This window comes from Patiria miniata, unplaced genomic scaffold (genome assembly GCF_015706575.1).
Source record: "Patiria miniata isolate m_02_andy unplaced genomic scaffold, ASM1570657v1 HiC_scaffold_13, whole genome shotgun sequence".
Classification (NCBI taxonomy): domain Eukaryota; kingdom Metazoa; phylum Echinodermata; class Asteroidea; order Valvatida; family Asterinidae; genus Patiria; species Patiria miniata.
This window is the reverse complement of record NW_024037051.1, coordinates 11,515,773-11,538,388: the sequence shown is the minus strand read 5'-3', so window position 1 is coordinate 11,538,388 and position 22,616 is coordinate 11,515,773. Positions and strand designations below refer to the sequence as shown.

Below are 22,616 nucleotides of genomic sequence, written 5' to 3'. Positions count from 1 at the left end.
CCTGCCTTTTTGAATGTGTGTGGAACTCTAAGGTTGTTACTGGAGCGGAGGCCACTACGGCTGGGTGCATAAAGTTGAGTGATCCCATTATGTACTGCGGCATTGTGTTATGAAGTGCTTTGTGAATGAAAACTGCTGTTTTGCAGTTGATGCGTTGTCTAACTGGTAACCAATGTAATTGTTAAAGGAGTGGAGAGGCATGTGTGCATTTGGGTTGAGATAATGTGATACGAGCGGCATTGTTTTGAAGCCGTTGGAGTCGATCAACCTCATACTGATTAATACCATTGAGAAGAGAGTTGCAATAATCGAGTCTGGACAGTACAAGTGCTCGGACAGCGGCGTGGCATGTGTTTGTGTCTATGTATTTACGAATCTTGGATATGTTCCTGTTGTGGTAGTTGATAGATTTGCATATGTTTGCTACGTGTTTGCTCATTGTCATGGAACTGTCGAAAACAGGGAGCAAACAAAGAAGAGAAAGAAATGAGATAGGAAGGAGCAAGAGAAGAGCAAGAAATGAGCAAGGAATGAGCAAAAAGAGCAAAAATAGAATAAGGGGTGAGTGACTGAGCAAGAAATGAGCAAGGAATGCGCAAAGGAGCAAGAATAGAGTAAGGGGTGAGCAAAGGAGCAAGAATAGAGTAATGGGTGAGCAAAGGAGCAAGAATAGAGTAATGGGTGAGCAAAGGAGCAAGAATAGAGTAAGGGGCGAGCAAAGGAGCAAGAATAGAGTAAGGGGTGAGTAACTGAGCAATGAAAGGGCAATGCGTGAGCAAATTTGAGCACGAGCAGCGAAATTAGTGGAATGAGTAGCTACATATCAAATGTTTTCATCCGTTTCTTGCCATTTGCAGATTAACCATCAAACACTCAACATGAATGCTATTTCTGTAGACAAATCCCATGTTTGTCACAAGTGTGACAAGAGCTTTGGACGGAGATATAACCTACGGAGGCATATAGAAAATGTACATGCTGAAGAGGAAGTTAAAGTGGAGGACGTTGATGTGGAAAATTCTGAACCTGATTTTAAAAAGCGTAGATTTGAAGATTCGGAAATAGAAAACTGTAGAACTGAATCTACGCAGGATGAAGACGAAGATTTCGATGAAGAGTATTCGGAATCCGAAACGGAGGTAAAAGATGACAATTCATCGGACGAAGAAGAGTCATTTGAAGATTCGGAAATAGAAAACCGTGAAGCTGAATCTTCGGAGAATGAAGACGAAGTTTTCGAGGAAGGTTATTCGGAATCCGAAACGGAGGTAGAAGAAGACGAATTATCGGATGAAGATGAGTCTAGTTCTGATTTGGAAGACAATGCCGCCTATCAAGACTGGTTGGAAGACGCCAAAGACGCCACTGAAGAGATGTGGAGTGAGAAATATGAAAAGTACGTCAACGGGTGTATGGATGAAGATCAAGCCAAGGAAAAAGCAAATAGGAAGACACTCTGGGCAGTCAAGCGATGCTTTTTCAACAACTACAAGGATTTTTTGTCAAGTTACCTGCATTTGAAAGATAATGATACTCATCAGGAAATTGTTGAAGAGCTGGAAAGAAAAATTAATAAAGGCACAGAAGTAAACACAGCCCTGAACAGGATAATGCCTAAACACCAAGCCAAATTTGACGGACTGTTCCGAGATCTTGAGGAAGACGAGTGTTGACTGAAGACTAGTAGTTTGAGAAAAGTCTATTGTAATTCTTAAAAAAATAATAGTATTCTGTAGTGCCTTTGGTGGAAAAGAAAACAGTACGGTACGTACATTGGAAAACTCAGTCTGATCCTATCCTGGTCAAGATTCCCTGAAATTCAATCAAAATACTATGCTCAGACTTGTGTCTACGACACCGCTAATCCCCAGAAACGATGAACATCGAACGTTCCTCTAATAAACGCCAATTGCCAGTACATGGAGATATTTAAAAGCACCGCGAATTCAGACCTATGACGACTGGACAAGACCGGACTTGTCCGGCTTCTTGTTGCCATCCTTCGATGACTCAGCACTACGACGTACACGGATTTCCCCATTCGAGTATACCAAGACTACTCTGGACCATCAGAAATGGTGTGGGTAACAGAACAATAGTAATGAACTGATATAAATGATACGAAAATAGCCGACTACGGATACAAATCGTCAAAGCGTGGGGAGTGAAATGCAAAATGTAAATAAATTAAAGAATGTAAATACATGTAATACTACTTATTGTTATGTTATTGATTTTGTGTTGTGAAATAAAACCCAATACACGTACTTGTAAATACAAATTCGGTGTGATACTGTGGGTTTTGTTTTTTGTTTTTTGCGTGTCCGTGTCTCCAGGTTATAAGTCATTTTTCATTACTGGTACATTTATATTTGTATACTGTATAATACATTACGATAACACCCATTCGCAACAAATACAGGTATAATTTTAAATGTTTTTGTATTTGGTCCCATCTCGATAACGTGTCGCCTGATTAATAATAATAATTTTAAAAAAACCAACAACAACAAAAAAGAACAATAAAGTTTCATTCACGAAGTATGCCCATCGATAAGACATCGATAACCGCCTTCATCCATGAATTGGGTTAATCTATTGTTTTAATTTTTACTGACGCTTCAAGTTACTAAAACAACATATAATTACTATTCCCTTACACGCGCGTTGTCTGCATAGTCGTATACCGTTCTCCCCTTTTGTTGTACTATTATCTTCAAGCAATAATACTCATTCAGTGTTAAACCCTACCTTATTATCGATTTGTCCATGATCCATGACGTCACAACGCCTCAGACACGCCCCGTTTGGTGATCCTCGTCGGGGTTACCGATATGATCCTCGATGAGGATCATGATCCTCCACCGGAAAACGAGGTCAAATGCTTAGACTACCCAATCGCCGCGTAACTCCGGACTTGTTGGAGCGTGTCTACGATCGAGACTTGTGCCTCCTTATTAGACCACCATGTTTAAATATGTTCTGATAAAATAAAATATTGAACTGAATTGAAATGAATCGAATTGAATTGTTAGCGATGAAGGGTCCAGGGCACCAGAGACCTAGAGCGCTGCTCGAGACTTGCGAATTCCCCACTCCGTTAGGGTTCACTGGCGTGAGCTCAATGTCGCCACTAACGTGACTCCGTACGGGCCCTGCTCGCGACGAAGAAATTTCTCCGGCAACCACGGGTCTTTTCCACGGAACACTGGCACCAGTCTTAGAATTAGAACAGAGGCCAATGTGACGGACAGCTCATCTTAGAAATTAAGAAAGCCCATCTTTAGAAATTAGGAAAGCCCATGTGATGATTGTTGTAGAAGTTTCTCCGACAACCACGGGTCTTTCCCACGGACCACTGGCACCAGTCTTAGAATTAGAACAGAGGCCCATGTGACAGACCGCTCATCTTAGAAGTTGAGAAAGCTCATCTGTATAAATTAGGAAAGCCCATATAGGAAGTGTATTTAGCCTGCATAACGTTTTAACTTCGTTTTAATCAAGGTGATTGGCAGCCCGTCTTTAGAAATTGAGAAAGCCCGTCTTTAGAAATTGAAAAAGCCCATTGGGGCTCTGGACTTCACACTGTACAAACGTTTTAACTTCGTGTTCACGACAACTTTCTTAGATTAGTTCAATAGTCTATTTTTGAAGACAAAAAAAAAAGAAAAAAAAAGAAGTAAATATATAAATAAATAAATACAAAAATAAATAAAATAAAACAGCACTAGAGCCGTGCTCGCGACTTCATCGCTCACACACTAGCCTCGAGACAAGTCTCGAGACTTACGCTACAGTTCCACTCCGTTCGGGTTACTAGCGTAAGGCCAATGTCGCCACTACCGTGGCTCCGTAGGTTAGGGGAAACCCAGAGCACTAGAGCCGTGCTCGCGACTTCATCGCTCACACGCTAGCCTCGAGACAAGTCTCGAGACTTACGCTACAGTTCCACTCCGTTCGGGTTACTAGCGTAAGGCCAATGTCGCCACTTACGTGGCTCCGTTAATAAAAAAAAATAATAATAATAATAAACTAAAACGACATAAAAAAAAAAATAAATAAATAAATAAATAAATAAATAAATAAATAAATAAACATAAATAAATAAAATATATAAATTTAAAAAAAAAAAAATAAATAAAAAAAAAAAAATCATTTTAAAATTTAAAAAAAAAAAAAAAAAAAAATTCACTTTTACCTTATCCCACCTCCACCTCATACCACCTCCACCTCATACCACCTCCACCTCATTCCACCTCCACCTCATTCCACCTCCACCTCATCCCACCTCATACCACCTCATCCCACCTCATGCCACCTCATCCCACCTCATGCCACCTCATGCCACCTCATGCCACCTCAATCCCACCTCAATCCCACCTCAATCCCACCTCAATCCCACCTCAATCCCACCTCATGCCACCTCATGCCACCTCATCCCACCTCATGCCACCTCATGCCACCTCATGCCACCTCATGCCACCTCAATCCCACCTCAATCCCACCTCAATCCCACCTCAATCCCACCTCAATCCCACCTCAATCCCACCTCAATCCCACCTCAATCCCACCTCAATCCCACCTCAATCCCACCTCAACGGGGGTCGAGCTGCTCCGCCTATACTACTTTCAGCTTATGCTAACAAATTATCAGGTAACTGGATCATTAAACGGGACAGGTGCACATCGGCCTTGGAGCTCAGACCATGTTTCATGCACTCCTCAATGCATAGATGATGCACATAACACTAGGGGTAGTACAGGCACAGCTGCATGGGGTACTGCCCAAACAATGATGAACGCATTGCGTATGCTTAAAGAATTACCCACAATTCCGGTTTTTACCGTTTAGGTCTGGCTCTAATCACTTTACGCGATCCCCTGACGTCTCATACACTGACTTTAGGCAAAATAGCCAGACTTTCGCGGTCTAGTAACCAGACTTTGACTCTTAACGAAACATCGAATGAAAAGGGAAACATCAAATGCATATTGCAAAAGATCGAATGCAAATATACCGATGAAACATCGAATACAAATAGCTCGAAATGTCAAACATATGTGTAAAACATTGCTCACATTGAGACAACGCGAAACCCAACTGAAAATACTCTGTGGTTTTGACACAAAGTGTTGTTTTTGAAGGCGTTCAACTTTAGTTGCCGTTTTCTCCGATTGCTAGTTTTTACTGGTATGTAGATGGGTGTTACTTCGTGGTGTCGGTGACGATATTTGAGAATATCGCAAATATATTGTAAAACAACACACACAATTGTATCGAAAAACATCGCACATTTAATGCAAAAAATCGAACATAATATTGAAAACATCGCACATATATATCGTCAAAAACATCGCACATATAAATTGAAAATCGCATATAAATGTAAAACATCGCACATTATATTGAACATCGCACATATATTGTAAAACATCGCACAAATATATTAAACATCGCGCAAATAATGAAAAACATCGCACACTTATATTGAACATTGCACATAAATGTAAAAGATAACAAGCACATATTGAACATCCAACATATATATTGCAAAATATTGAATATTGCAACGTTTGACACGCCATAGCCGCCAGTATGTGCTAATGTGAGACCGAAGTTTGGACTATCCCTGATACCACTCTCACAACAGGTGTTCCACATTACACCCCAAGGTCTTCACGTCACTCTTTTCCAAGCAATACACCCGGCCCACAGCATACCAAGACTGTGATTTAACCCTCGTACAGGGGAAAATTACCTCATAAGGGTACTCCCCCCAGACTGACCATTACGTCAGTCTATGGTCAGTCTACTACTCAGAAATGATGTCATGTAAGGTATGTTTTCCTTATATGACATCATCTGCTATTTTCCGACTCAAAGTGGTCCCTCTAATGTCCACATTTTCCCACTTTCATTGAGTTCTCCTTCTCCCTGGGAAACCAGAGGCATAGCCATAAGCTGATGCAGCCCTATGCTCTGGCCAGTCTTCATCTACGATTTTCTGTCTTCTGTCTCCTATTTCTGTAATTATACAAGACCAGGTTTTGAGTTCTTGAGAATAAAATCATTTCTCCATTATAGCCGAGCTCATACCAGTGTGTCTTTGTATTCGTCGTAGTCATTCTTCATCCCGCTCTTAGCCACAAATCTATATGATACACTAAGTCACGGTGGCTTGTTGGAGCATCCGAGTCCAAGTTTTTTACATTAAAGATGATACCCCAAAATGGAATTTTGGCTCCCAACGAATCTTCAATTTGTTAGTTTTGTTTTAATGAGAAAAAACTTATTTATTCCGAGTTTGGGTGTCTGCAACCCCTTAAAAATTGGCTTCCATTTTGTGCATGCACAAAATGAACCGACCCTGCGAGAGCAAGAGCTGATTGTCTGACAGCCAATAACTCGAATTTTGTGAAGAAAATAATTCAACAATTAACCAAATGTCACAAGGTGGAGTTTTTATTCAATGTGTGTCATTCAAAAGTGAATGTTTATTTTAACTAGGAAAATGGTAAGTATTTTTAAAACATGTTTTCGAGGTGAAACTCGTATAAATAGAATGGAGGAAAACAGTTCTTGACGTACATTAAAAAGGGATATTAGTGTTGCGGTTTATTTCGTTAGACGGCTTCAATAATAATGTATTCATTATCATTTTTTTGTCTATTTTTTTGTTTTAAAAGAGGGGTAAGAGGGTTGTTTTGAGGCACAAGGGCGGGAAAGAAACACATTTTAAACAAGTTGGGTGATCCCCTTGCCCCCGGCCCGGCCGCGGGGCCCCATGGCATCACTGCACCTAGTGTGGGGCGATGGTGCGGGGGTCGGGAATGTTCTGAGTCCCCTTAATTGCCTCAAGAGTACTAGCACTCAGTGCAGTTTGTTTCCTTCTTACGTCTAGCTCTCCCGCTGCCGTTTTGTACCTGCCCCCCAAAAAGTGACAGCGGCTTATTTAGGAAAAAAGGTTAAAATCCGTAAAATCAAATAGGGGGTGGGGGTGGTACCATCTGTCGATGGGGGCGCTGTTCAAAACTAATAATTGTGCATATGATGGACATAATGGGTGCTTGTCAGGGCGATACATAAGCGAAATTTTGAAAAAAGGCACCCGGAACGGCCGATGGGACAAAAAAAGCACGATTTCTTTTTTAAAAGGGCACTGGTTCAGAAAAAAAGGGCACTTGTTAGAAAATAGGGCACTCTTAATACCCCCCTTACCCCCCCCCCCCAACCCCACCCCACCCCAACTCCCCCGCTGGCTACGCCTATGCTATTTCGCTGTTCCCAACAATCCTTTATCAACCTGTAATCAAACATTATTTTCCTGAAATAGAAAGTAAACAGTACGTTCTCATCCTTAATTCTACACAAATAAAACTTAAATCAGTGTACACTAGCTGCAGGCTATAGTCTGGTTCCCTCACCCTATTGTCCTTTGGATTTGAAAAATATCTTTAGGTGGGGCCGGGAAACAGTCTGAATGCAGACCAGTAAATCGGTCCAAAATTGCCTACGCCAGCCAAATCACGATTTGCATGCCCTCAAATTCTTCAGCGTTTGAGCATATTGTGGGCCACGAACTTGAGGTTTCGTACAAATAAGGATGGTAGCCGTGCACTGGAACGTGAGCTTGTATTTCTGTACAATTTGGATGAAATTGGGGCCATATAATCGCTCTCTTTTGCAATGGAGTGTAGGCACCGTTTTTCAAAATGGCGATGGGCTTCAGGATGATTTTAAGGGGTGATTATATTCGGGTAGAAATTTCTCCCAAAATTCATCAAAGCAAAGAAAGACGATGAAATAAGTTTTAATTTGGATGTGTGTCTGCCGACACCTTGGAGAGTAAATTATGGGTTTATTACCTGACTTGCTGAAGTGGGGCCATTTATCATTGGTGTCTATGGCAGTTTATTGCACCCATAGGCCAAAAAAAAGTATCCGGTTTCTGGTATGGAGCTTGTCCAAAAAAGTGGTGCGGCGACGCGGCTTTTTTTTTTTTTACCCGACTTGTTTGCTTCAAATGTCGGCTGATGACTGCAAATGGTGCCCGACTAAACTTAGTGCAAATATATGGGAGTCCAGAGAGGCCACATAAAGCTTATTCTCGATCATAACCCCGTCTAAAAACACGTGGAAATTGCGCAGCAGCAGAATTCCAGTCAAACCAGTGAGTTTGGCGGTTTTGAGACATCATCTTTCATTGAAAAAAAAAACTTTTTCATTTTGCCGACGCGCATGGCTACGGCGACGCGCGCATACCAGAAACCGGAGACTTTTTTTTTTGGCCATAGGGACACTGTTAAAAGCGGGCCCTTATTGTGGACACTCTCGGGCAGTAGGTGGCGCTCTTCATCACTGCCAACTTTTTTCCGATGATATCAAGCAAGGCAGCATCCATTTTTTAGAGATCATCAAAATGCTGCATCGTCATGCCCAAATTTTTATAAAGTGTGACAATTTTTTAAAGTTGGTATATAGAGCCCACGTGCCTTTTAAAAATTTTGATTTTCTTTTCCGAACGAAAAGTGAAGGACTATAATGTCCTTTAACAAATAAATGGGCTTGTTTGCTTTGCAGGCCCTTACACAGTTTTAAAAGTTGGTTTAAGGGACTCGCGCGATCAAGTTCTGAAATTGCGCACACTTTTCAGAACGAATTAGGAGTGTCCCGCTCTTAATTCCAAAGTTGAAATGAAATCATTGATATGTACGAAAGCCCGTTAGTGCCAACATTGATTTTTTTGGGGGGACAGTTTTTTTTGGGGGGGGGGGGTTTGGAAATTTTTGGGGTTTTTTTTTTTAAATTGTTTGTGTTTTTTTTTGAAGCGGAAGTGCCTTTTTTTGGTCCATGGTTTCATAAAGGCCGTGCAGTCTATTTTTAGTAAAAACAAAAAAAACAAAAAAAATTTCAAAAAAAAATAATAATCCAAAAAAAAAAATTCCCCCCCAAACAAAATGTTGGCACTAACGGGCTTTGGTAGATATGCTTATGGGCCATTTTTTTTCGTGTGATGTCTCATTTGAAAGCTCATTGAAATTTTAGATTGATTTTTTTTTGGGGGGGGGGGCTTAATTCCATTTGTATTTGTAAACAACATAGTTATTTAGGATCATGAGTAAGACTTTTTTGACACGACGTATAGTCTGACGTCGCGCCGGCAGATACTATCAAATTCTATAGCACTCGAGTCGCCCATGCCGCGATCTAGGAGGGGGAGGGGTCCACCCCCCCCCCAGCTCTGTTAAACAATTGTTTTCATAGAAATCACTTAAAAATTAGGTGACCCCCCCCCCCCCCCTGCCGCTGCTAGCTCCGACACCCCCAAAACTCTATACTGGTAATAACATACGGACAGACAGAGGCAGCTTCGTCGTGGGGTATTGTACGCTTTCTGCATTTAAATACATTGTTAATAATCGTCGGATTTGAACGGCGCCAAAATTGAAAGTATGATGATTCGAGCACCAGATCGAATTTTTAAATTCAATCCTTTTTCGGGTGTTCCACTTGACTCTGTTTTTTATTTTGTATTTCCAGTTTTAAGGGTGGGGGGCTTTGTTTTCTTGCGTTTTCCTAGTTTTCGAATTACTATATTTTTTGGGAATGTTCACAATTAAAGAAACGTTATTTTTTTAACATGTCATTTATTTCAATGTACATTTTTATTTTTGCCCGGTACAATATTGCATACTGCGTTTCTTACTTCATTTGTAAATTGTGACATTATTTATGGTAATGTTATATTGATCGAACGAAACTTCGTTTTGATTATTGTCAATTATTAAAATTTCACCGATTTATTTCATGAATCATCAACCCTTGTTTTGTTTTAATACTAGTAGGCCTGCCGAGCAGATGTAAATGTCAAACTAAACCAAAGTTTTAAAACGTAGAGGATTAAAAAAAAATCAAAAAGTTATGTGCTGGCCAAGCTTTCAGGGATTGGATGGGCCATAACGATGCCCCATCACAATCCCTTAGTTCTCTTCCGGGCTCTCGGGGGTCCCGGCCAATACACACTTCCTTCCCTGTCCATCCATGTAACCCCGGAGGGCCAGTCACCATGTAAAAGCAAAGAGCTAAGGGAGGAACAGGGCGGCCCCTAAGCCCTGATCCTCCGAGTGGACCACATGCCCTGAACCTGTACGAAGGTGCCAACCTAGAACTCGCGGACAGTACCAGCAGCAGTGCTTACCGATTAAGCTAAGGTACTGTTGGTATTCTACGACGGGAAATTAAACATCTTATAATGACTGAATGGAACGAGTGTGGTGAAAAGCAAAAAAGACACCGACGGGATTCGATCCCGGACTCCGCGATTAGTGGACGACGGCTCTAACCACTCGGCCATCAGGCTTCCTTAGAATACTCCTCAAAAACAATTTGTCAAATAGGCGGAGAGACCTGGAACATTGCTGTATGCATCTGTTTTGGCTTCATGGACGAACAGAATTGAAGTCGATGTTTCGGGCAGTAATGAGTCAAATGTTTTCATTTGGTTGGAAAATTGTATACGGCAGCCTTGTTAGTCGTAGGCATAAAGTGTGCTAAACATACTTATCGTAACGCCACAATGAACACTGTTATTATGTAGGCTATTTTGAATTTTGACGGGGTTGGGGTTTCAGGCCCGTTAGAATTCTGTATTCGATCTAATAACTTTTAAAATGTTTACCATATTTTGTGTGTGTCAGAGCGGGGTGGTGGTGGGGGGGGGGGGGGGGGGATTCCGAACACCCTGTGGATCCGCGCCTAACTTCTGCTGTTTGTATTTGGACAGATACAGAATCTCAACTCCACTACTATTTCAACATAATACGGACGTGTTTTTTTTTTAAAAAGGAAACGATAATTTGTTTTTACGGATTTGTTTGGTAACACTGCATGTAGGCCTAAATCAGGCCTCTATAAGCCTATTCTGTGGCGTTGCACAGCCATTTCTATTGGGGGAAGGGGTAAACATTTCTTGAAAAGGGCACTTGCACATTCGTGCTGAAAGGTAGACACGTTCTTTTTTCCGGTCACATGGCCTCCGTAAAATCAAATGGGGGAGGAGGGAGTACCATCTGTCGATGGGGGCGCTGTTCAAACCTGATGATTGTGCGCACTTATGGACAATATATGGTGCTTTTCAGGGTGATACATGCGCGAAATTAAAAAGGCACCCGAAACGGCCGGTAGGACAAAAAAAAAGGCACGACTTCTTTTTAAAAAGTGCACTGGTTCAGAAAAAAAAGACACTTGTTTAAAAAAAACCGAGGACTGAATTTGTTATTTAAATTCAGTGGTAATCATGAGAAGAACACAGAGCCTAATCACATCGTATTACTGAAGAGCAAAGGCCTATAATAAAATAAATGTGCTTTTACCCTTCAAAACTGGCCGGGTGCAACTTTTCATTTAGTGCGCTATTAAAGCATTATTATGTGGTCATCCTCATTGATGGCGATTTACTGTTCAAAAGGAAACAGCATTCATGGCATCTCTGATATTGTGAGTATAGTCTCCTACTTTGCATTTTCCTTTTACACAGGGAATGACAGGGAATGCTCTCTCCAGTCTGAAAAAGGCGTATGTTTCAAGGGGGGAACAAACTTCCCAGTTTATTAATAATAATGAACATTGTTAAAGGGAATAGCGCCCTCTGTCTTCTTTCTTGGCCATGACAAGTACGTTGTACATCGTTAGCTGCATGCGTTAGATGGAACTACCGCATTTCATCTTAGCTTCTGTGGACGTACATAGTACCTGCTGGGCTGTTATTTTATTCCTCTTAAAAAATGACAATTTAAAAAGTCAAAGTCAAGACATCATAATTATCCTCCATGGGTTATCATGCAGTCTGAAACTTTTCTATCTCTATGAAAATAATCAACTGGTGTAACTGCAAACAGGACCTTACAGTTTATAAACACCCCCTTTAGAATTGAGAAGAAAAACAACTTTTACATCTTAAAACAACAATGGTCGGTCCGCTCGCATAGTTAGAACTACTTTTGATATAGCTCCTTGCTTCTCAAAACAGAAAAGCAAAATCATTGGAGCCAAGCTTAGCGATATAACTTCAGTTTTGCCCCACAACATCATAAGCACCATTTGTACCCGTATGCGCGCTCCTGTTTTTTTTTTTTTGGCTAAGGCTTTTATCGTTTGCTAAGGTTGCAGTTGCTAGGCAACAAAGATGTTCGCCATGTCGACAAAATCTCGATTCTCGTTCACTCAAAAGTCTTTGCCGAATGTACACCAATTATAATTATTGTTGTTTATATTGATTGAAAAATCGGCACTGGTTTTCTGTATTATCGTATATGAATCAGACGTGGACTGACAGGATACCTGCGAAAGTCCAGAATCGATTACATCACTGTACTGTATCGGGAACGTCATTGAACCCGGCCTAATTGATTGGACTACAAGCGCGTCTGGTGCTCAGCTTGCCAGGCCGCAAATATCATACGTGCACGTAATTGAACACGATACCAGACCTTGTTCTGATGTGTAAAGATAACAGGTACATTTCACTGGCGATCTGGGTGGACGAATGTTGCTCGTTCTGCGATCTTGTATCATGTGAAGCCGGGTTTTCCTGTGAAATTGTCTGCATTTTCCCAGCGTGCCTCTTCACGAGGATCTTCCTACATAGTTCTGTAGTAGTGTTACGGATGATCAAGTTGAATTTTGGGCGTTGAAAAATGTGGTGCCGTTGTCAGGTGGTGGGTTGAGCAACGTCAGTAGCCGGCCAAGCACATCGCACTGCCTCCATCCACTACACTGGCACGCACAGGTACGAAAGTGTTGTGTACATACAGAATCAGATAAACCCGTGCCAGCAGTGCAGTGCTGCCAAACTGTACATATAAACAGATAAATGAAGTAAAACAGGTATCGCTTCAATAGCTGAATGATTCAGTGACTTTGGTTTGCACTGCAGAGCCGCTTGACATTCAAATTGCAACGAGTAAACGACAAAGGTAAGCTAACTGGCCAGCAAGAATAATCGTTTAGGACCCTGGCCTGTTCTAATCATTAAGCATGCCATGGATTAGGAGAACGAAAAGACACTTTAATGGTTTGGGACTTAATACCAAACATTTGGCAATTAATGATAAGCCGGAAAAGTCATTTTATGTGTTTGGAATTGAAATCATCTATTTAGTTCGCTAAGATACATGTACATGTACCATGTTGAATATCAGCTAGCTTAATTTTGTGGAAAGAGGGCAGGGTTTGATTTTCATTTTGAACAGGCTTGTAAAACATTAGTGGTGTCCGTCCTAAACTACACGGTTAATACCGTAGTAGAAGTCTATTCCTATCATGTGATTTGATGTGCCTGAAAGTTTGATGATGATGACGGTAGATTTCTATATTCCTCTGCTTTAAATTATGATCATGAGAATGCTTGTTAAAATTACATGGTTCATGATTATTTACACCATCTGTGAAATGTTGCAACCAGATGCCACTTCCGCATTGGTGTACAAAGTCAATGGAGAGTCAAGAAAATTGTCTATGTAATTTCCAAACCAAATTGGAAATATTTCTCAGTCCCACTTTCATGTCTTATCATTTTTGCAATGAATGACCTTCATTGAGATGATGTATGAAGAAAAAAGTGGTGAAACTGTTTGACCGATCAAGGCAACTGCATGCCGCGCCAATAAAAAGTTGCACACAAAGCCCGCCAGTTAAAATTTGCCTGCAGCGTAATGAATCGCAATTATGGGCCGTTCAAGTGTTTTGCAGTGAGTTAGTATCAAAACTGTCAAGGGCTTTAACCTGCTAACGAACCGCAGTCGACAAAAAGGTTACGGTCGACAGCAAAGTGGTATCTGACAATAAAGCAACACAATTTACAATTAAAATAACATCACAGTCATGTGTGTACATAGGTATTTTTTTCCTGAATATTCAAACCGGTGAACAGCTATTGGAAAATTTAGTTGATGATCGAATATTTGGTATTCAGGACAGCCCTAAGTGTAAGGAATTGAACTGCGGGCCCAGTGACCAGAGTTCGAGACATGGCTGTGCACAGTATTTTAAAAAATACTTTTTTATCATTATCTCAGTGAAGGTCAGTCATTGCAAAATTGTTGAAAAGACATGAATCTGGGACTGAGAAACATTTCCAATTTTGTTAGAAAGTACTTAAAAATTGCACTCGACTCTCCAAAGATTTTAAAAGAAGTGACGTCTGGACACTACATTCTTTCCCCCAAAACATCCACTGCGCATGCGCAGTGCAGTGCTGATACAAGAGCCAAAACATGGGGGACTGGTTCATGGTCAAATATACAGTGGCTTAATTGTACTGTGGACAAGTGATGTTTGATATGTTTTTGGAAAGGGTTTGTTTTGGTTTGTATTGTGGGTGACTGAACACCACTTACATACATTTGTAGATAATTGGATGGTTAAAAGGACACAGCATGTTTACCTACGATTGTGATACGATCAAGCTAAATGAGTGGTTTGCCAATCCTGGTTATTTTATTAAATTTTTTATATATTTGAAAAGAGTAGGCCTGTTCCTTGCTCTATGATCTCAACATTATTGCTGTGAAAACGGCATGCTGGTACCATCTTTAGTACAAAACTATGAAAATCGCAACACCAAGAGATGTGATGAAGTGATGCGATGAAGTGGTCCTATTTTGGCCTGTATCTCCAAATGAATTTAGCTTGATCACATCACAATTAGTGGAGCTTTCATAGCCCAAAAAGTAGCCCCAAACCAGTCAGCCATATGGTAGAAACAATAGCCAAAAGAACAATATTAAACGGAGAAGTGCTGGGGTCAAACTTAAGAATGTTCCATGCTTGGCTAGTATTTGTGTATTTGTGTCTCGAAATACATAATGTAAGTTTGTAATTTTCATGAAATTCTATGGGCTTACTCTTTATTGGACTTTCTCTTTGACAAATTTATGTAATAGACTTTGTTTGAGCCTGTAACATCCTGAAAACCCACGTGTGCATCCATGGAGATTTGCTTGTGCCATGTTGGTCAAAATATATGTTTATCATATCGCAGGAAATAAAATCTAATTTCTCTTCTGTAGGCTACATGAACATGTTATACATGTAGATGTCATGTAGTGAAATACTTAAGTGAGGAAGTAATAAACCATAAACTGAACAAACAATCATGTCCAATCAGACCGCCCACCCCATGCAAAATGTTTACGCGTCCCAACCCCTGAAACACATTAAACATTTATGTTCAACCGAAATGCAAATAAAAAGTTTTCAGCATTTATAATTATGATTTACCGGTAATTGAAATGATAAACCTGTCATTTTTTTAATTTCAAACTTGGCCAAGTCTTTAGGGTCGCTTCCTGTTGTTGAGTAGATAAACTGCATTGCCGGAAGTACATGTGCTCGCTCCAAATATAGAATGCTAGAAATGTACATGGGATATGTGCTGTATCTGCTGCTTATGGGTATTCTTATGTGAATTTGTGTATTTTTTTTCCAGTCAAAATACCGGTAGTTCTCTTTAGCCTACCGGTCAGTACTTGTTCACAATTGACATATATGAATAATTACATTTATTGTAAGTTTAATATAAACTTACAATATAGGCCTAATTGAAAATAGTACACCTACATGTACATTGTATGTAGTAAACTTCCGTCATCATTAGTCAGTTTGCAATCTTTTTTTAAATTTGATGATTTTGTTTGGAAGATTATTTCATTATTTTCCTTTTTTTGAAACATTTAGTGCGTGTTCATGAACTGGATGTCATTTACAAAAATATACATACGGTAGGCCCCTACATGAATATAATTTTTTACTGTGAGATTTACAGGAAAGGCCCCCGCATTTGTAAAGTAATAATTATTTTGTAAACCACAGTCCAAGGTTACTTCCTTTTCAAATCCACGTTTTTATCCAAGCATGATCCAAGTGAAGGTTTTAATAAAAAGAATTTCCATGAAAAAAAAACATTCCTTTACACCAATGCAAGGTGTGCTGAGTGATGTCAATTTATACATTTTTTTATGAGAGAGGCTACAAATATTTCTTAAAATTGTGTGTTTTTTTTTTATAGAATACATATGATAGAAAATTGAATTTTTCTTACATACATGTAGTTATTTTCCTTTTTGATTTGGCTGATAAAATGTTGTCAATTGAGTTCTCTGCCATCATGATGTACATGTACGCAAAATTGTATACATGTAGCTATTTTAGGGGCATTAGAGGGATTCACTGTATTCTCTTCAAGTATTTTGATTCATGAATACAAATGACCATGTTCCCATTTTAATGTTATTGTTCTATTGGATTTTAAAGCATTGATGTGAAATTTGCTTTTAAAATGTTGCAAAGCAATGCTGCCCTTCTCATGCATGCATGCAACAATGGGATTGTGATTGAAATGCAAAACATGTTGGTGCCACTTCATTCCAGGAATTTGTCAATGGTTCAGTTAGTTCAATAGGCTTTATTAGGTTACTTTTGTTGGGAAAAAGGACTAGTTTATAAAGATTCCCATCTTTGTTCAAGTATGCTGACCAATGTATGGTCAATTTTTCTTTATAATTTACCAAGGTTGTGACGTTGCGTTTAATTTTGTAAACGTTTAGCAAATATTTTAAGAACCATTTAAACGTTTAGCCATTTCACAAAAGCTCATGCCTGCCCATTATGTCTGCAGACTGGCATTAATGACATGATAAATGAACAATGACTGATAGAGGGCAGCCATTTAAAAAGTACAAATTTAACCAAGTACAAAATACGTACACCCCAAATGTAATCAAGTACTGTGGTGCTTCTAAGGTTTTGTAAATTAAATAAGTTTGGAAACATTGTTATTATTATTTGTATACATACACGTTTAACTCAAAGGAAGATCACGTGAACGTACACGTGTATGTCCTTTTTTCATACTTCAGGTTTCGTTTAAACATTTGAAAAATTTGTAAAAGTATGTAAAATTATTTTTCGTTTAAATGTGTAAACGACACTTGTATGAACTAAAAATAGCAAAACCATTGTAGGTCAAAGGGAAAATTGTTCCACTGTATAGTGTATTGTAGACATAAATAGTTGATATTTTGGGCAATGTCCAAAGTTCACAGAGCCGTGTCATGTGTAGGATGTTCAAACTATAGTATGCGCATTCCCATTTTGCAGAGATCATGGGGCCCTTTAAGTACTTAAAGGGTACATACTCCAAAAAATAAGCAAAATTTTAGTTCGGAACAAAATGAACAACAGAATGAGCCCAATCTGCTGCCTCCGACTGCATTGGGGTCTTATTGACAGAATGCGCTTTACAAGAGTGCTTTATTATTATCCAACAGCAAGCATTTCAAGATGGAATTTGTTGAAACAAAAAGTGAACAAAAGACCTTCAAGCTGTTGAATCTTGTTGGGTTGAAAGGGGTTCACAGTCTTAAAAGGCCATAAATCATTAGAATCATGTTGGATTCCACTGGGTGACGGGGTTCAATGATGTTCCTTGATTAGGATATACCCGGAGATGATGCTTACACGTACATGTACATAAAATGTAGGTGAAAGAATGTGTAGAACAGTTTTTGTACCAATACATAGTGTAATTTGTTTTTGTGGGGATTATTTGTGGTAATGTGTGTACAGTACATTTTACGGTACAGTCTTTGTCAGCACTGTGATTTAGTTTCATTGAAAATGTTTATTAGTAAATTAGCACGTTCTGGAGTTTATTTATGGCACAAATAGACATTATACTTATATGTACACGTACATGGTACCGGTACATGTTGCATGTCATTTTCATTGGCTGCACCCATAATTGGCCGTACACAATCCACCTTCTTGTAATCTGATTACAAATAAAATCCACGGATGCACCGGTTCCCCTTTGCACGATTAAGCACCCATCTTGACATGGCATCCAATTTTTCCTTCATCACAGAGGCCACCTGCTGATAAGAGATGTTTGATGGACCAAAAAAAATTAAATTACACATGTACTGTAGGTTTTTTAAGAGGGAAGATGATCTCAAGTTCAACCTAAGACACATCCACTGCGGGATACTTCATGGGTGTGTGCCAATATTTATCCAGGTTGCCATTGGCAACCATCTGCAGGGTCCTGCAAGCAGTGCGCTATCTTGAGGAAATCACTTCGGACTGAGTGGAGTCATACATGTATACCCACGATGCAGTGGAGATCCTTCCACGTGGTCGTACAGAATAGAATTGATGCGGAGACCTTATTGATGACTCATGGCTGTGGCATGTTAATGAACTAGTAGATGCGGCTGATTCAGATCTAAAAGCACAGGTACAAGTAGCAGGTAAATACGTGAAAATGTTTATAACCTGCAGACTGCAATAAATGGCTTTATTGCAATCTGGGCAAATGTATTATACATTTAAATAATTTAAAGGGTTTGCAGTTTTGTAAAAATTACACTTCGTACATAGTGGACGAAAATTTGAAAACAAATTTGTGCCATTTCATGAGCAGTGGGTTCAATGTTTTAGTCATGCAGATGTGCACGAAAGTACAACTGCATATAAACATACAACATGTAGAATGAGTTTCTTTCTTTGTATAAATTAGATTTTACTTCCCTTTATCCTTTAAAATGATACCCAGTGACCTCATCATCCTCGGTCACGTTTTTTGCATTTTTATTTCCTGATTTTACAAACACACTACAATACATACAATGTGATGTGACATTTCCTCATGTATACACAGTACACTGTTCATGCACATGTCATGTACACGTATACATTGCAGTACTTGTATAATTAATACGCACATTATTTAATCCATGGCTTACTCCAAAGGAACCAAAATGTGCATGAACTAAGGAAATACTCACTTCCTGTGTAATGTATGGTACGTGTACAGGCTGGGTCATCAGTGTAAGTTTCAAACTTTCCAAAGAATTCTCAGCTGCTTTTGCTTTACATAAAATTATGTTTTCATTTTCTGCTTTACTGTTTCTTCTTATACATGAACCTTTTATGACCAGGAGGGCAAAAGGTGGATTTACAAAGAAAAAGGACAGTTACTGTGGCTGCACGTAAAGTGCGTAACTTATGATCGTGACATGTTGATGAACTACAAGTAGTAATGAACATTGTGCATTGAATACATGCAATTTGGTCCTAACCATGTTCATGCACATGTGTACATGTACAAATGTACCTTGAACATGTATCTGGTCTCGCTGCAAAATTCTTACATGTAAATCGCAGAATGGATCAGTTATCTGTGAATGCTAATCCTTTATTCTTGTTCCCTAGTCGACCATCCCACGCAGTCACACACACAGAAAAACACCACATGTATATTATTCCCCTACTTGAACAATGCACGTTAATGTTATTTGGTTTGTCAAATGTGCATTTCGTGTTGGTACGTGCGTGTACTCAATTCAAAAAGATCCGGAACCAAATTTTTGCAAGCTTGCTTCAAATCCATAGTGTAAGCAGATTAGATTGAGCTAAACCCCAACCTGTCATAGCTCACAGCTCTGTCCTTGGGTTTTTTTTTTTCAAAGCGCCTACCACAAAGTCGGAAAAAAGACACAGGCCAGTTTAGTTTGTTCAGTTGCCCTCGCAATTTTGTTTGCCAAAGTACAAATTGTACATAACGTAAATCTACATTGCCAAACCGACAGGAAAATATCTGGTGAAGAAGTCGTTGGACCATAACTATGACACAATGCAGCAAGTTATTTGGGTTTTGTAAAGACTTACTGATGCATGAAACACCAGAGATGACATCAACAAAATACTTTGTATTTCACTTGTGTTATAATTTACCTTACATAAAATGTACTTTTTGTACATGTACCCCAAAAAAGGTGTAAATCACTCTGCTTTTTGACGTGAATATTTGTCTGATGCATGCTGTCTCTTTGTAACTTTGGACAGTGTACATGTACGTAGTCTTACATGCTACACTACAATCCAGTATAATGAATGACGTACCTGTTACTTAATTTTAATGTAAAACGTATTAAAAAAGCAAAACTGAATTGTCTAGTGTTCTAAACGTGCTACATAAATTAAAATATTGTAAAGTTACTGTTGTTTTGGAGATAATCATTGTTGCCATGGCAGTACCGTACATGCACATGGTGCGTGCTGAAAATCTGCAGTTTCCAACATTACAGACTGTGCATTAAAATGTATAAATAACTGTAGGTGTGAACTATGCCATACAAAGACATTAGAAATAGTTTTCAGTTAATTCTTTTTTGACAATCTTTAAAGGGACACTAGGTCCTGGAACAGCCCAATTGGGCTACAAAACGCGCTTTGATGTTTATCGGAAATTACATTTAAAAGTAGGATATAATTAAACATCCACACAACTATCCTTTCAAAACTAGGCGTTTTTGTGTTATTCCTGTATTATGCGTGCGAGAACGAATTTCTGGGTCCACTTTTGCAACCCATAAATTCGAGCTGTTTGGATGCTAGTTGTGATTTCATTCGTAAAGTGTTCGCCTTTTGCGGACGTTGAAGAAACCATTTTCTTCAACGTTTTCTTGCATTGGTGATTGTTCACCGCGTGCTGTTCCCGAGACACACAACGTGTATATCGTACACTGAGAACGACACGAAAAACGTATTCGTACTCTGTCATGTCCGATGTAAACAAGCGGGGTTTATTCGTCTTTTCTCGGGAACGGTAAGACATTACATGTAGGTTGGTTTCCTTTCAACCAGATATTTGAAATAGGCTAAGTAAACAATCCAAAACATAAAATTTTCTGGGATTTCAGGACCAAGTGCCCCTTTTAAGGAAAGATACAACATTTGCAAAGTTCATCAAAAAACGAAATGGTCAAATTTTCACAAAATACCTAACTGGATTGTTAAGGAATGACAAGTCTAAAGCATCCTGTAAAATCGTGGCTCCTTGTGTTCTGACATTTTCAAGAAAAAGTGTCAAAATTTTACAAAAAACTGTAAAATCGTGGCTCCTTGTGTTCTGACATTTTCAAGAAAAAGTGTCAGCCGACCAGCGTTGGAAGAAAACTGGCTTTTTAAAAAAAAATCTCCTAATTTTTCATATTTAGTTATTCCGCATTTTCTTGGCAATTGATTACACACATGTGAAGGGGTACAAACTAGACTGGTAGACTGATTCTCTATACCTTACACTTTCCCAAAGTCTATATAAACTGCTCTGTTTCATCTAAAGTGGGTCAGGGAACCAGACTACAAGAACATGATTGGTTTTCTTGGTTTTTCCAGCATCTACAAACCCAAAGCGTGAAACAAGTCAATTTAACTATATTTGCTATAACATACTAATCCTCCAAATCCATTTATTTTTAAAAATTGCAGCAAAGGCAAATGTTGTACATTCCCTTTAAGCAGTTGTCATTTGCAGTTTCCAAAAGTGTGTCCTTCAAATCCTGACCTGCACATTGGGCATAACAAATTACGGAACTATCAGTTACTTCCAGATTGTTAGTAATGTATATCTGTACTAATTGAAGATCGGACTTGAAATGTCATAATTTCTCACGAACGTCCGGAATTGAACTTGCACTTTTCTTTCTGTCTCTTCACATGTGCGCCACAAGATGTTCCTCCAAATCGTCAGTTTCATATTTTTCCAGCGGTTGCCAGATTGCCCTCCTCAAGTGATAAATGCAATGATTGAACGCAAGTTCCCAGGGGACACTTACTATCCCTCCTGTGGGCCCATTTCAAGCCACGCAATCGCCTAAGTGACTCCTCTACATTTCCTCTCGGTATCCTCCAGTTGCAAGGCCCGAGACCGCGCGGCTCCTTAATTTAAATTTCCAGCCCCAAATTGGAGGCCAATTTTGCTAATTTCCGGCAGTCATGAGATCCAAGAAAGGCATTTTTTCCCCCCAAATTTGTCTGGTTGAGATTTTGTTTTCTGCATTGGTGCGTAAAGTCTGGACAAAGTTGTCAAGGTCGGCTTAGAGAGGTACAAAAAGTTCCAGTATTTTTTGATAGAGTTTTGCAATAGGAATTCTCGGCGTATCTTGCACTACAAAAAAATGCAAAATAAATTCCAAGTCTAGGGCAGGGGAAGTGGAACGGTAGAACTCAACTTGTGGCTGATTTAAATACGGATATGATTACATGTACATTAGCTTCCAAGAATCTTTCCTTTCCTGGAGCTTGTCAGGTTCTTGAAGTTCAACTGACACTCAAGTTTCTCCTCATAATCAGGGTTACATGTACGTGCACGTGTAGCTGTTGGTTATTGAAAAAGAGATCATTCTAATTACAATACAAACTTAATCAAAAATAACCATTTGAGATAGCCCTGAACTTGCTTCTGCCACCCCCCCCCCCAAAAAAAAAGAGCTCAGTTCCTACTGTAATGCATAGCATTGTGATCTGCAGCATAAAAAAATGGTTAAATTCCGACCTCAAAATTCAATCAAATCCCTTGTAGTCAAGTTGGTGTTTTTGCTACCAAGTCACATCCAATAAAATCAGGTCTGCGACACCGGAACATTCTAGCCAGTTTTGGGTGTAGGTTTTACAAGGAGACACCAGCTCAGCGTATTATTTGACAGCTGTCCTCCCCCAGAAAGGTACAGAATTGTTTTCTCTGTGGGACGCCCCTCTCTCTGTGACCCCTTTT

At 39.4% G+C, this 22,616-nt stretch overlaps 2 protein-coding genes across 2 annotated transcripts in view; both read left to right on the top strand.

Annotated features, from left to right (window-relative positions):
* The first annotated feature begins 878 nt into the window (after positions 1–878).
* On the top strand, positions 879–1,673 carry LOC119721572 (U3 small nucleolar RNA-associated protein 25-like). Its single transcript, XM_038191651.1, has one exon. The coding sequence runs from the start codon at positions 879–881 to the stop codon at positions 1,671–1,673; it is 795 nt and encodes a 264-aa protein (XP_038047579.1).
* Positions 1,674–12,469: 10,796 nt separating this feature from the next.
* LOC119721282 (mitogen-activated protein kinase kinase kinase 2-like) overlaps positions 12,470–22,616 on the top strand; it is a 59,128-nt gene continuing 48,981 nt past the window's right edge. The window contains exon 1 of the mRNA XM_038191282.1: positions 12,470–12,975. The gene's annotated coding sequence lies outside the window, so the exon portion shown is untranslated. The remainder of the gene's footprint in view (positions 12,976–22,616) is intronic.

Bases quoted from the DNA above. Each gene is read 5' to 3' on its own strand.
- LOC119721572 (XM_038191651.1), top strand. From the start codon at position 879: ATGAATGCTATTTCTGTAGACAAATCCCATGTTTGTCACAAGTGTGAC.